The sequence below is a fragment of the Hevea brasiliensis genome, chromosome 16 (assembly GCF_030052815.1).
Source record: "Hevea brasiliensis isolate MT/VB/25A 57/8 chromosome 16, ASM3005281v1, whole genome shotgun sequence".
Lineage (NCBI taxonomy): Eukaryota > Viridiplantae > Streptophyta > Magnoliopsida > Malpighiales > Euphorbiaceae > Hevea > Hevea brasiliensis.
In genome coordinates this window covers 49,490,724-49,506,262 of record NC_079508.1, presented here as the reverse complement: position 1 = coordinate 49,506,262, position 15,539 = coordinate 49,490,724, and the positions used below count along the sequence as shown (strand labels likewise).

The following is a 15,539-nucleotide window of genomic DNA, read 5'->3' as shown; positions in this document are numbered from 1 at the left end:
GGAAACCAACGTGGCTGTTCGCAGAAAACCTAGGCGCCACAGGTAAGCGAAAACAGCCCACGTAGCCCACAGTGACGTACGCAGACTGGCAATTCAAGAACGCTAGTTGGTCAAATTAATGAACTCAAAATGGTATTCTTGGACTTGTGCTTTCGTTCTTCCCACTATAAATACCATCCACATACCATTTGATTTTTATCAACCTGCAAGCTTTAGTCAATTGATCAAAATCTTTATCATCATCTATTGTCTTAGAAACAAGCCAAGTCATGTCTAACACCGCTGGACAAGTCATTCGATGCAAAGGTAAATAATTGCTTACTAGTCCTTTCTTTATTCGATCTGGGATTTTGTTTTTGGTTTCTGAAAATTTTATATACTTCTTCTTGTGTCAAGAAGTTTCAAGGATGTGGAGCTTTCTTATGCTTCTTGATTGATCCATTTCATGGCCTCAAATTGTCCTAATAGTTTTATGTACATCTGGGATCCTGTTCAACGTTTGAGAATGATCTTAAATAATAAAGAATTTGTTTGCATTTCTTAGGATGAAGATTATTATTATTATTATTATTATTTTATGATTAGATTTTTTGCATAATGCTTGATATAGCTTCTTTACATAATTATTGATTTATCCTATATATATATATATATATATATATATAGTGCTTTTGTGACTGATCGCCTAAATGATCATATGGAATTGTAGCTGCTGTGGCATGGGAGGCTGGGAAACCACTGGTCATTGAAGAAGTCGAGGTGGCACCGCCACAGGCTAATGAAGTTCGTTTGAAGATCATCTTCACCTCTTTATGCCACACTGATGTTTACTTCTGGGAAGCTAAGGTCACAGATTTCACACTGTTTATAATGCCTTTGTATTTTCGTACTATGCATATCTGTGTTTTTTTTTTCAAATTGGATTGTTGGTGCTAGGGCTTTATAAGTTAAGACATTATTCTTTACATTGCAGGGACAAGCACCATTATTTCCTCGCATTTTTGGCCATGAAGCTAGCGGGTAAGCAAATGTCTACGTGCCTTAAATTCGTTGGCTATTGTCTACTATAATGTATTGATTAGTTTGTTTCACTTTGCTGGGACTTAGAATTGTGGAGAGTGTTGGTCCTGGTGTGACTGATCTCCAACCAGGTGACCATGTTCTTCCTGTGTTCACTGGGGAGTGCAAGGAGTGCCGCCACTGTAAATCAGAAGAAAGCAACATGTGTGACCTCCTCAGAATCAATACTGATAGGGGTCATATGCTTCACGATGGCCAGTCGAGGTTCTCTATCAATGGGAAGCCCATTTACCACTTTCTCGGCACCTCCACATTTAGTGAATACACTGTTGTCCATATTGGCTGTGTTGCCAAGATCAACCCTGCCGCCCCTCTCGACAAAGTTTGTGTGCTCAGTTGTGGACTATCCACAGGTTTGACGAGCTCCCTTTTTTTTTTCCCCAATGTTTGCAAATTTTGAATAAGCAGTGGTACATTTTTTTTTTGATGATTTATATCGATCAATTTGGCCCTTGTCGCTGAAGGTCTTGGTGCCACTTTGAATGTTGCAAAACCAAAAAAGGGTCAATCTGTTGCAATTTTTGGACTAGGTGCTGTTGGCCTTGCTGTAAGTTGATGTTCTTGCTTCCATGATTTGGTTTTCGTAGCAACCATAAAAGGCTTGTGAGGAGTTAACTCTCTCTCTCTCTCTCTGTAATTTTATAGGCGGCAGAAGGGGCAAGGATATCTGGAGCTTCGAGAATCATTGGTGTCGATTTGAATCCCAATCGATTTGAAGAAGGTAGAGTGAATTTTTATATTAAAGAAAAAGCTATATAATCAACACCCGGAATACATGCCTTTCTTTATATCTTGAATTGAGCAGCACTTAATTCATGTTGGTTCACATTCTATTTCTTCTGGCAGCCAAGAAGTTTGGTGTTACTGAGTTTGTGAATCCAAAAGATTATGATAAGCCTGTACAACAGGTGAGTTCAATTTCCAACTTATCATAACCTTGGTTCTACTTTGGCATTTTATATGCTGTGGTATATTCTTTCTTTTTTGAGAAATTTTGACAAGTGAAGTAGGTATAATAATAACTTGTTCTAGTTTTAAGCCTAATTATAAAAAAATTCAAATGTTTGTGTTTTATTTATTTATTTTTTATCTAATCCAAAACATTTAATCTTGACACAATATGCTAGATTTCTAAAATTTTGTCTAACTTTTGCCAACTAAAACTTAAACTCCATTTTTTGATTTGTCTATAGCTACACATGAAGATCCAACCTCACCACCACTATCAATTCCTCAAAAATTTCACTTGTGAGGTATCCAATGGTGATGAGATTCGGTGATGGTGGGGAGATAGAGTGATGAATAAACTACTCAATTTGGCCAAATAGCTAAGAATTTTAATGCACCATGGATAGCAAAATAAAGTTTGGGAGGAGTTGGTGGTGGTAGTAAGGTTGGATCATTTGGAAAATGAATTTAAAGAATAGGTTGAGAAATTTTTGGATAATATTGCACAACCTTTTGCAAATTAAAAAAGTTAGATAAAATATTAACAACCTTTAGAAATCTGAGCTATTGTGCAAAGACTAAAAGTTTTGGATTAAATTGTAAAAATACGCAATTGTTTGGATTTTCCTTTTTGGTAACGAGGCCTAATAATTTCATTAGTAAAATAGGTTGGACACGCTACTCTGTCTTAGTCCTCTAGGGCAGAGTTTAAATTCTCAGGATGATGGACAATGTAGAATCAGTTACTAACATACTCTGCTAAAACCTGTACAATGGAATCCAAATGCTTACATTATTTTTATCCAAAAAAACAAAAAAGTTAAAATCTTGAAAAATACTGCTTCTGCCAGTGTTGTCTTTTTTTTTTTTTTTTTTACTTTTCAAGGTCAAATTGTTGATGTTCCGATTAGTTTTAAGGCTTGATGCTAGTAAACTATCTGTTCCGTTGAGATTTACACGTGACTTGTGATCAGGTAATTGCTGAGATGACTGATGGAGGAGTTGATCGCAGTGTTGAATGCACTGGGAGTATCCAAGCCATGGTCTCAGCATTTGAATGTGTTCATGATGTAATCACTTCCATTATGTCATTGTAGTACACCTATTATTTTTTTAAAGAATATCATAATTCTCAGCATATTATTTTTGCACACCAGGGTTGGGGTGTTGCTGTACTTGTGGGCGTCCCAAACAAGGATGACTCATTCAAAACTCATCCTATGAACCTGTTGAATGAGAGAACTCTCAAGGGAACCTTCTTTGGCAATTACAAGCCCCGCAGTGATCTTCCTTCTGTTGTGGAAATGTACATGAATAAGGTAAACTTTGTGTTTCTGAAGATATTACCGATGGTTCACCAAATAACAACAATGAAACAGATTTGTTTTCCCTTCAGTTGTTTCCATGTTGTATGAGAACATCACAGTGCTGTTTAATGGATTACTTTAAAAACTTGCATCAATGCAGCTTTCTTTTTCTTTTAAATGATTTCCAATCAAGACCGCAAAAGGTTGAATTCAAGTTTGAAATTGCTTGTGCCTTTGGTGCCTGTAAATTGTATTAACATGTAGATTTTACTGCCTCTTGTTTTGCAGGAGCTAGAAGTGGAGAAATTCATCACTCACTATGTTTCTTTCTCGGAGATTAACAAAGCTTTCGACTACATGCTGAAAGGAGAGTCTCTGAGGTGCATTATTCGCATGGATGGCTAGAAAACTACATGATCCATTGTTTGGTGGAGATCATAGCTTCTTCTATCCGGTAATCGAAGAGGAGTGCCTTATTATTAGGATCTTTTTAAGCTTGTGAAGAGATGAATTAGTTTTTTCAGCAGAATTTGTGGCTTTGACCTTATGGACAAATTTATGTATTTTTAATATATCTATGTCAATAATGTGATGTCTTTTACTTTGTTATTCCTCTTGGTTGTCCTCTTCCTAACTTCCCTTATCCCAATGATGTGGTTGTTCATATGTCAATTGGCAGCAGGGCAGAATTTATTTCATTTTTTTTATTTTATTATGATTATTCTTTTTTTCTACAGAGGGATTGTGGATAAGCAGAATAGGATGGTACAGCTCAAATGCCATTTATGATACTCTGCTTATTGGAGATGAAAAAAACTAGATATATCAAGTTATTGGTGGCTATCCTCCTAAAATGCAACAGATATTTTCATCAAGCTTGCATTAGCTAGGCAAGAACTGTAGAGAAGTGAACTCAGGAATAGAAGATAAATAAATAAGATTGACCCAGAGAAAATGTAGGAGAAATAGCTTGTGTTTTATGTATTTTCAGGTGAGAGGAAGCTACTTATGCCCCTGGTAGTCCATAGCAAATAGATTACCCAAAGAAATTAAGGCTTTAATCATTCTGAGATGGAAAAGTAAAGGGTCCAACAGTAACTGTGAGCTGGAAATTAAAGTCCAACAGTGTAGAAGTCCCATTTTCATGCATATCTGCCAAAATATTATTTACTTTTCAAAGTTATTTGTAGGAGAAAGTTGTATTCTTTCAATATTGGTTAAAGACCAAAACATAGCAATAAACACAATCAAACCCAGAAAGCATTCCAATTATAACCCAAACAGCTAACCTTCTCTTGCAGTTGTACAAGAATTTCTTGTATAATACTTCTTGTAAAACATTAAGTTTATATGAGATCGAATTTTGCAGAACTCTCAAATAACACTAGCAAATTACAGAATCACTTCTATATGTTGTTGCACTATCTACAAATGATAGTCCCCATTTTCTGGCTTCATTTCTGGCTGTTTTGAGACCTTAATGTAATGTCCAGCTCCAAATCCTAACATTGAAGTTCTAACAATTTCTCCTTCCTTGACATTGGTCCACCTGAAATTCCATCAGACTTGTAGCATTAGTTCCCTGTGCCACAATATATGGGATATAAAATTTAGAATTTCAGATACTGCAATTCACCTGTATTTGGTTACAAAAACATGCAGAAATACTGCCACCAACACTTTACTGAACTCAGCTCCGCCACATGACCTCATTCCTCCACCAAATGAGATGAAATTTTTCGCACGAACATTTGGTCCCAAATCCTGTTTAAATCATATAAAGATTAGTTCTCTAACACAATCATACGACAATGAACATATTCTGAGTTTTGTGCATTTCTTGAGTACATTTACTTGGTTTAATTTTAAGATACTACACGCCTTCGATCGCCATGGATTGAAGGTAAGAGGGTCTTTATATTTTTCTGGTTTCAAGTGAAGAGAAGATGGAACGATCATGATTGTCCAGCCTTTTGGAATAGTATATCCTGTGAAATTTGCAGTGTCCAGAATCTAAACTAATAAAGAATGGAATTGCCAGTTTGAAAAGTACTTTTAAAATAAAATTTTGAATACCATTTACGTAAATATCTTCAATTGTTCTTCTCAGGATCCCTACTGAACCACTCATTCGAAGAACTTCATTGATAACGTGCATATAAAAATGAGAGCCAATAACACAATCAAATTAATTTTAACCATAGAAAAAGAAAAGCTGTTTAAATCATATAAAGATTAGTTCTCTAACACAATCATACGACAATGAACATATTCTGAGTTTTGTGCATTTCTTGAGTACATTTACTTGGTTTAATTTTAAGATACTACACGCCTTCGATCGCCATGGATTGAAGGTAAGAGGGTCTTTATATTTTTCTGGTTTCAAGTGAAGAGAAGATGGAACGATCATGATTGTCCAGCCTTTTGGAATAGTATATCCTGTGAAATTTGCAGTGTCCAGAATCTAAACTAATAAAGAATGGAATTGCCAGTTTGAAAAGTAGTTTTAAAATAAAATTTTGAATACCATTTACTTAAATATCTTCAATTGTTCTTCTCAGGATCCCTACTGAACCACTCATTCGAAGAACTTCATTGATAAGGTGCATATAAAAATGAGAGCCAATAACACAATCAAATTAATTTTAACCATAGAAAATGAAAAGAAGGAATTGAAGAAGAAATAGTATAGTTCCTTAATTATGACTCACATGCATTGTAAAAGTCATCGACTTATATTCCTTCCAAGTTATACTAGTTTCCTTATTTTCCCTGCTACGAATGATTTCCTCATTTTCCTTCTGAGAATATCATGCGTACCCATGGATATATAAGCTTGCTGAGAAAATAAAATTGAAAAAGACACTTGAAAAGCTTTAAAATTATATTGGTTAATGGCTCAAGTACCGCTAGTTCTTGCATGACAAGAGGATGCTTAGTCAATAGCTTAATGGCCAAAGTGAGAGTGGAAGGGATAGTCTCAGAAGTGGCAAGCAGAAGTGCAAAGATAACAAAAGTAACCAGATCATCTGTCAACGAATTTTGTGCTTTCATATCTTCCATGACGTGATCGAGGAAATCCTCGCTGCTTTTGGCAGGAGATGCTCTTCTCTCTTCCATTGTCTCCCTTATGGTCTTCAAGATTTTCTTCTGATTCTGAAGGAGGAAGAAGTGGACATTGGCATAAATTAATCAAGGAGGAAATGTATATATTCAAGATTTTCAGGGGTATATGAGCCTAAATTGTACCTGCACGCGTCTGTGGCAGGCAGTGCCAGGTATATTCAGAGGAAAAGAAAAGAGCCCTTGTATGAAGCTTGCAAATGTTTCGCTTAGACTTTCCCCACGTTTCTCAGCTTCATAACCAAACAGCAGCTTTGAAGTGAAGTCCAATATTATCTGAATGGCCAAAAAAAAATAAATAAAAAGATTTTTTAGAAATAAAAAAAATTAAAAGATGTCAAAATGGGACAGTAAAGAAGTAATTTTTTTCCCCCTTGGTTCATAAAGCAGAGAAAGTGGGGTCTAGAGATTGAGATTTTGTTCAAATTGAGAGATGTTCGCTTAGTTTATATATATGTTTTGCCTTGAGTTCTCGATGAATCAGAACTAAGCGAGGATTTTCATGCAGAAGTACTGGCTTACTGTGGAACATGCATGTTTGACGTCTACAGATTCGTACATGGTCCAATCATGCAAAGCACGATTGACCATATCTTCCAATTTAGGAAGGAGCTTGCCTTTAAGGTTTTTAGGACCAAAGTGTTCAGAAATCAACTTCTTGAGGTGCTTGTGAATATATCCAAGAAAAACCCTCTTTAAGAGAACCATTTTGGCCAAGAAGCTCAGCAAAGGAATCCAGATACCATAACTCCACCAACTTTCCTTCTTGTTGAAGAATGAAATACTTGAAATCAGCATCTGATGATACTGGTCGACCAGCCAAACTCGTTTTGAACATTGGTCCATATCTACAGCAGGTAATTAGTCACATAAATTAGTAAATTGAACAGTTAATTTCCTAATTAACTTTATTTTTTTAATTAATTAGGCTAACTTTTTTATCCTGTTCTTCACAAAAGGAGGCATGTCTAGAGACTTGCTGGGAATGAAGAACTGAATAGTCTCTCCAATCGGTGGTAACCCCATGGAACCAGGATGGAGCCTGCTTCCATTAGATGGAGGATTCCTCCATTTATAACTCCAGTGAACAATATATATCATAACAAAGGCTATAGCAGAAATACCCATAGGCCACATTTCAGCTAAATGGAAATGAAAACAGAAGAAAAAGGGTATCAAGTACTGGTTGATCTCAAATGGAGAGACTAAGAACTCTATATAATAAAGAAAGGATGCAAGTCTATGGAAGAAATTGGATCAATTAATGACGATGAAGGTGCATCATTTGATCAGCCAACCGCCCAACATCAAATGCCAAGAGAGGTAGTCGACATTGTTTTACTATAGCTAATTCAAGCAGAGGGATGGGACTATATGCTTGATTGGCATCACATCTCCAGAGAGGAAATAATGTGTTTGAACATAATTAATTTCCATCATAAAAGCTTATGATTTGCTTCAGTTAAGAGTTTCATACTCAAAATAAATGTGCAATTTGTATTTCAAGCATTAATGCATGTCAAAATACAGCCGCTTTCTGATATATGTAGGAAATGATCCGACCCATAATATTTTCCTAGCCTGCTAGCTCTCCGTCTACCATCAACTCTTTATCAGCTCCGAGGTCCCATATCGAGTAAAATTAATGCTCCATCCACATCTAGTGTGTAAAATTGGACTTGGGATAGTTCCATCTGAAAAAAATCCATTGTGAGAAGTGAATTATCCATATCATATATGAATCATTTTTGTCTAATAATGGACTTAGGCACTTAGCACACAGTTTTGTCCAATATTGGACTTCTCATAACTAAGATTGAACATGTGGCTCCAACATTGAGACTGGTTATAGCTTTGATACCATGTTCATAAAATGAATTTGGTCTAATTGCACTCTAAAAGGCACATGTGGAAGGAGAATTATCCAAGTCATATATAAAGTATTTTTACTTAATACTCAATCTATATAGAGCGGATTTAGGCAGTGTTTGATTTAGCATTTTGGGGTAGTTGACATATAAAGTATTTTTACTCAATACCCAATCTATATAGAGCGGATTTAGGTAGTGTTTGATTTAGCATTTTGGGGTAGTTGATAGTTGTTTTATACCCAATAGCTATCCCATATGTTTTGTTAAAATTTATAAATCAGTTGTTGATTTCATCCTAGGCAGAGAATACCTAGCGGCATGAAACAATTCTCTCTAAGAAACTCAGTAAAATAGCCCTGTAACTTCTGGAAAAGGATGCTTCATTGCTCTGTCAGGCTTTCACCCATTGCAAAAAATTCTCTACTGCTACCTCTCGTAGAAGTCTAGGCCGTATCTCAGTCTCAGTATGGTTGATCATCCTCTCTGACCATTTGATCATTGCTTTGGTAACTCTATTTTTAGAATTCTTTTCTCATCATCCGATAGCTTATTTTATTTTTTTATTTAGTTTATATTATCTTTTTAAAATTTATTTAATTCTTATACATGTTGTATAATAAAATAATTATATATATATATATAATTATTAAAATAAATAATATGATCTATATTCTTATTAGTTACTTTATATATAATAACATTTAAACAATCATTTAAGATATATCAGTTATAATAAGCTATCATATATTAGCTATATCTGATAGATAAACCGCTCTGTGCAATATGTGCTGGCGAGATTAAAGGTAGATGGACAAGGCAGTAGTGGGATAGTGAAAGAGCAGAGAGGAGAACGTGAACATATGAATTGAGAAAGAGAGTGTGAACTGAGAAGGATAGTGTGACGACTTTATGCACAGGCAAAACGACATAGCATTGTGTAAGTTCAATTTGGCTTTTTTTTTTTTAAATTAACTTCGTTGTGACTTACTTGTTATCTCTTTTGGACTGTAGAAAAAATACAGAGAAGAAAGATTTTTTGGAAGAAGAGATCGAAGTCTCTATATTTTCATTGCTTTATATAGACAATACAAAAAATTTGCTTTTACAAATAGTCAACACCAACTTCCCTTAAATTAAGCAAACATGTTACTTAAGACCATGCTTAAAACAAGCTGGTTCACTAGTTCAAAATTTGAACATACTTTTCTATCAAAAAGTACAACAGATTTATAGCAACAAAAATCTAAATAAAATATTTTTAATGCGACAGCATTAGTTTCACTGCTGCTGCATCTTCACTCCTCCTTGACACTGATGCTGCTTTGAACTCCAAGCCTTTCTCTCATATCTTCAAATCTGGACTTCTGCAAACCTTTGGTTAGTATATCAGCAACTTGATCTTTAAAGCTGCAATGGATGAGTTGAACTTCACCTTCTCTTTCAACTTCCCTCAAGAAATGATATTTGATCTTTATATGCTTTGTCTTTCCATGAAAAATAGGATTTTTCACCATGGCCATAGCAGACTTGCTATCAGATAAGATTTCAGTAGCATGCAACTCATAACACTTCAAATCCACTAGCATTTTCCTCAACCATATGGCTTGATTCATCACTGATGTAGCGAAGAATGTACTCGTCGCAATGGATTGAGCTACTGTTTCTTGCTTCTTGGAACTCCAGCTCACCATTCTAGATCCAAGAGTAAAACAGGAACCTGATGTACTCTTCATGTCATCAATGGAACCAGCCCAATCACTATTTGTAAATCCTTTTAACTTCACTTCACAATTCCTTCTATAAAGGATTCCATAATCTGCTGTGCCCTTCAAGTATCTTAAAACCCTCTTTGTAGCTCTGAAATGACACTCACTTGGAGCTTGCATAAATCATGAAAGCATGCTAATTGCATACATTACATCAGGTCTGGTCACTAACAAATAAAGAAGGCAGCCAATAAGACTTCTATACACACTTGCATTAACCTTCTTCCCTGTATCTATGATGCTTAATTTCTCATTAGGAACTAGAGGAGTGTTAACTTCTTTACAATTTTGCATCCCAAACTTCACCAAGACTTCCATCAAATACTTCTTTTGACACAAGAAAAAACCTTGCTTTGACTGAGAAATTTCAATTCCCAAAAAGTATGAAAATTTTCCCAAATCATTCATTTTAAAAGCACTCTTCATTTCCTCTTTAAATTGATTCACCATCTCATAATTGCTTCCAGTGATCAGCAAATCATCAACATAAATGGAAACAATCAATAAATCCCTATTCTTCTCCTTTACAAACAATGTAGCCTCATTACAGCTCTTGATGAACCCCAACTTCTTTAGATGCTCATCAACTCTGCAATACCAGGCTCTTGGTGCTTGTTTTAGGCCATATAAGGCCTTCTTCAACAAATAAACCTTTTCCTCACTCCCTTTTTGTATGAAGCCTTCAGGTTGCTCAATAAAAATCTCTTTCTGTAAGTGACCATTCAAGAAGGCAGATTTTACATCCAATTGAAAAACATCCCAACACTTATGAGCTGCAAGAGCAATAAGCAATCTGATAGTGTCAAATCTGGCCACTGGTGCAAATGTTTCTACAAAATCCCATCCATATTGCTGAGAGTAACCCTTTACAACAACCCTAGCTTTATACTTATTAATGGTACCATTAGGATTTAACTTCAGCCTATAAACCCATTTAACACCAATGACGCTTTTTCGAGCTGGTCTATCAACAACGCACCATGTATTATTTTTGCAAATCACATCAAACTCCTCTTGCATTGCTGCTCTCCATTCCTGAGATTTTTTTGCTTCCTCATAATTGACTGGTTCACTTATAGCTAGATTGCATCTGTTGTATATATCAGTCAAGCTTCTTGTTCCTCTAATAGCTTCATCATCAACATCTTCTGAATCATAGCCTTCGCCTTCATCAGTTGCTTGTGGTTCTTGAGTAACATTGTCAATTGAAATTTGTTTGGAAGGGACAACAACAGACTTCTCCCAATCCCAAGAAGCTTCCTCTGCAAACTTGATATTTCTTCTCACAATAATTTTTTCAGACTTCAAATTCCATACTCTATAGCCTTTTGATTGATTGCTATAGCCAACAAAGACACCAACTTCAGCTCTTTCATTTAATTTATCTCTTTTCACCTCAGGAACTTGGATATAGCATAAACAACCAAAGATCCTAAGATGCTTAACAGAAGGCTTAACTCCAAACCACATCTCATATGGAGTTTTATCTTTCAAAGCTTTAGTTGGTAGCCTATTAAGCAAGTACACTGAAGTGTTGACTGATTCTGCCCAAAATCTTCTTGGAAGCTGCTTCTCAAATAACAAACATCTGGCCATATTCATGACTGACCTATTTTTTCTTTCACACACTCCATTTTGCTGTGGAGTATATGGAACTGTTAATTGATGAAGAATACCAGCCATTTGAAGAAACTTCTCAAATTCATATGAAGTAAACTCAGCCCCATTATCTGATCTCACCACCTTGATTTTCTTGTTGCATTGATTCTCCACCAAAGACTTAAATCTTTGAAAGTTAAAGAACACCTCAGACTTCAATTTTAAAAAGAACACCCAGCACATTCTACTGTAATCATCAATAAATAGCAAGAAATACTTGCTTCCATTAAGAGAAGGTGTCCTCATAGGGCCACACACATCAGTATGAACAAGCTGGAGTTTATCAGATGCTCTCCAAGCTTGATTTGTTGGGAATGCTTGACTACTTTGCTTCCCTTTTTGACAGATCCCACACACATCAATAGAGTCATACACAGCAGGCATACCATTCACCAAACTCTTATTGTGCATATGCTTTAATGATGCATAATTAAAGTGGCCAAATCTTCTATGCCAGAGATTAGTCTCATCTAGGGCAGAGGTAAGAGCATGCTTTTGAGTTTTTTTCCAATTCACAAGAAAACTCCTATCAATCATTGCAACTGACAGCAACTTTGCACCATATTTATCAAATACATCACACTTATTATCATAAAAGTGCAAATTATACTGCTTTTCAAGCAACTGACCAACACTAAAGAGATTTTGACTTATTTCAGGAACAAACAACACATATGAAATAATTCTCGTACCTGAATAAGTCTTAACAGCAACATCTCCTTTCCCTTTTACTTCTACATAGCTTCCATCTCCAATTTTAACCCAAGATAAATAGCTTCTGTCAAGAGTTGTGAATGACTTTGCATAGGAGATCATGTGGTGTGTACATTCACTATCAATTAGCCATGATTCTGGACTTTGTGCTGCACATTTTCTTTCACATTTAATGGCCATAAAACCACTTTCCTCCATGTCAGATGTTTCAGCAACTTGAGCTTGCTGAGTTTGTTGGTCAGATTTGGTCTTGTACACTTTTTCAACATGCCCAAACTGCTTGCATGATCTGCATTGCACTCCAGGCCTATACCAACAGTAATTTTCAGAATGTCCCTTTTTGTTGCAATGTGTACAAGGCTGGTGCTTTCCTTTTCTGCCCTTCCCTTTGTTGCCTTGATAATCTTTCTTCTCATTTTCCTTTTTATAACCAGCAGGCTTCTTTCCACCTCCTCTTAACTAAGCTATGCCCTTTTGACTAGCAAGTAGAGCACTTTCATTTATATCTTCAAGTCTGTAAGCCTTCCTCTGCTCTACAGCTTGTAAGGAATTCACCAACTCAGCTAAAGATATCTCAAATGAATCTTTTGAGTCTTCCAAGGAGGAAATTTTAGACTCAAATTTTTCTGGCAAGCTCACTAACACCTTTTCAATCACCCTCTTTTCTAGCAAATCTTCCCCAAGCAACCTGATTCGATTTACTATTTTCATGAGCCTATCAGTGTATTCCTTTACTGGTTCACTCTCCTTCATTTTCAATAGCTCATATTCTCTTCTCAAGTTTAAAACTTGCATTTGCTTAGTCTTTTCACTTCCTTGAAACTCTTCTTGTAATCTGTCCCAAGCTTCCTTGCTCGTATCACAAGCCATAATTCTTGTGAAAATTGTCTCTATCACTGCAGCATGAATGATGGACAAGGACTTGTATTTCTTAGCACTCTCTTCTGCATAGTGCTTCAGCTGAGTCACAGTGGGGTTGGCTCTCAATGGTGGAGGACAATTTTCGGTCTCCACTACTTCCCAGAGATCAAAACCTCTTAGATAGGTCTTCATTTTTACAGCCCAAAGCTGATAATTTTGACCATCAAACACTGGTGGTGGACCAGTTCCAAAGCTGCTAGCAGCCATAACAAATGGGGTTGAAATGGTTTTTAGTTTGTGTGAGGGAACCTGACTGGTTTTCTCTCTTTTGTCACTCACTATTCAGGCCTCTCAAAGATCAGAGATGGCTCTGATACCACTTGTTGGACTGTAGAAAAAATACAGATTAGAAAGATTTTTTGGAAGAAGAGATCAAAGTCTCTATATTTTCATTGCTTTATATAGACAATACAAAAAATTTGCTTTTACAAACAGTCAACACCAACTTCCCTTAAATTAAGCAAACATGTTACTTAAGACCATGCCTAAAACAAGCTGGTTCACTAGTTCAAAATTTGAACATACTTTTCTGTCAAAAAGTACAACAGATTTATAGCAACAAAAATCTAAACAAAATATTTTTAATGTGACAGCATTAGTGTCATTGCTGCTGCATCTTCAATCTCATTAAAAATGACTTCAGTGCTACTAAATTAATTAGTATTAGCAAATGCATGTAATGTAATTAAATAAAATTTCAACACAATGATGAAAAAAAAATCATTTTATCACATTGCATTGTATAAGTTCAATTCTGTCACTCCAAATACGCACTAAATTCATCCCACCTTGCTGCTTTTGATAGATAAGGATTTCTCATAAGATTGGAACTATCAACCACAGATTCTAAAGCAGAAAGAGGGACAGAGAATTGCCATATCTTGATGTCTCATATCTCCTTGATAAGATATAAGTATCGGGTTGGATAAGTAGGGTTCAAAATATCTATTCTTGAGTAGAAAGCCAGAAAGAAAATGATATAAATGCAGCGCTGACCTTTCCATTTTTGGACAGAAATTGGCTCGCTCTCATCTTGTCCTGACCGACTGGCTATAAGGAAAGAGTGTTAAATATAAAGATTTTTTCTTTGATTAACTTTTGGGGTTGAATTATGCCTTACTCATTTTCTTTACATGGAATCAAAGCCGACTCTTATCTCCATGTTGACCCATTTGTAGATGTTCAATCTTGCACGCTCCGAGACGTGAGGAGTGTCATCCCGCATTCAACCAGGTATAAAGTAAGAGTGTTATATATAAAAACTTTGACAATCTTTTTCTTTGAACTTGTTTTTGAAATTGAATTAGGTTCTATCTATTTTCCCTACACAGCATCAATGCCATCAAGCCAAACAGCAGTAGAGGTTGAGTTATAAATAGATATATAGACCACTTCATTGCCAGATACCCATTCCATTGGGTTCGCCATGCATGGAAATGTGCATAAAAAAGAGTATTTTCATATTTTCAAATATTATCTATGAATCTGCATTTTTGTTGTTTTGCTATGCGTAAGCAAGTTTAAATAGCTATTGTGCTTAGAAATAAAGAGGAAGCGTCCACTCATACTTTATATGAGAGTTAATTAGTGCATTTTTCAAAATGCATGCGCAAAGTTTCAAGTTTTGGTCCCTTCCAATCAACTGGTTACAAAGTTGTTGATGATCAAATCTTTTTTATTTTGTTTGAATTTTTTTTTTTCATTTAATTCTAGCAGAAACATGAAATTGCAATATCATAAATATAATTTTAGTATTACGAACTAAAACTCATTAATAATAGAAAGGAAAGGATAGAATTTATATTTATGGGAATTGACTGAGTTTTATGTTAATCGTCAATCGATCACAATCCTTCTTCTTTACTTGGTAAGATTATCTATATATTTTTTTCTAGGATTATATAGCCAATCCTAACTAATTTAATATTAAGATTTAATTGTTGGTATTAGAATGATCTATTTTAAGTTTGAATAAAAATTAGTAATACGTGTTATTAACTTGAATGATCATACAGCCTTGTAAGGGATTCCAACAACATTAAGCTGCTAAAGCTCATTGGTTAATGTCATTATTCATAGAACAAATAATTAATGAATGAAAAATATTTGATCAATTGACATATATACCATTCACATGAATATCAACAACT

At 35.3% G+C, this 15,539-nt stretch overlaps 2 protein-coding genes and 1 pseudogene across 2 annotated transcripts; 1 reads left to right on the top strand and 2 right to left on the bottom strand.

Annotated features, from left to right (window-relative positions):
• Positions 1 to 139: 139 nt before the first annotated feature.
• Positions 140 to 3,944, top strand: LOC110673284 (alcohol dehydrogenase 1). Its single transcript, XM_021836365.2, has 10 exons — positions 140 to 306; positions 710 to 846; positions 974 to 1,020; positions 1,108 to 1,433; positions 1,545 to 1,627; positions 1,726 to 1,801; positions 1,927 to 1,988; positions 3,003 to 3,098; positions 3,186 to 3,347; positions 3,624 to 3,944. The coding sequence occupies exons 1-10, from the start codon at positions 270 to 272 to the stop codon at positions 3,738 to 3,740; spliced, it is 1,143 nt and encodes a 380-aa protein (XP_021692057.2). The 5' UTR covers positions 140 to 269; the 3' UTR covers positions 3,741 to 3,944.
• Positions 3,945 to 4,760: 816 nt separating this feature from the next.
• Positions 4,761 to 7,296, bottom strand: LOC110673273 (cytochrome P450 87A3-like; annotated as a pseudogene).
• Positions 7,297 to 12,927: 5,631 nt separating this feature from the next.
• Positions 12,928 to 13,596, bottom strand: LOC110673545 (uncharacterized). Its single transcript, XM_021836678.2, has one exon. The coding sequence runs from the start codon at positions 13,594 to 13,596 to the stop codon at positions 12,928 to 12,930; it is 669 nt and encodes a 222-aa protein (XP_021692370.2).
• Between the last annotated feature and the right edge of the window lie 1,943 nt (positions 13,597 to 15,539).

Bases quoted from the DNA above. Each gene is read 5' to 3' on its own strand.
- LOC110673284 (XM_021836365.2), top strand. From the start codon at position 270: ATGTCTAACACCGCTGGACAAGTCATTCGATGCAAAG. The intron at 1,434-1,544 runs GTTTGACGAGCT...TTGTCGCTGAAG, and splicing joins CAGTTGTGGACTATCCACAG to GTCTTGGTGCCACTTTGAAT. The intron at 1,628-1,725 runs GTAAGTTGATGT...GTAATTTTATAG, and splicing joins TAGGTGCTGTTGGCCTTGCT to GCGGCAGAAGGGGCAAGGAT.
- LOC110673545 (XM_021836678.2), bottom strand. From the start codon at position 13,596: ATGGCTGCTAGCAGCTTTGGAACTGGTCCACCACCAGTGTTTGATGGT.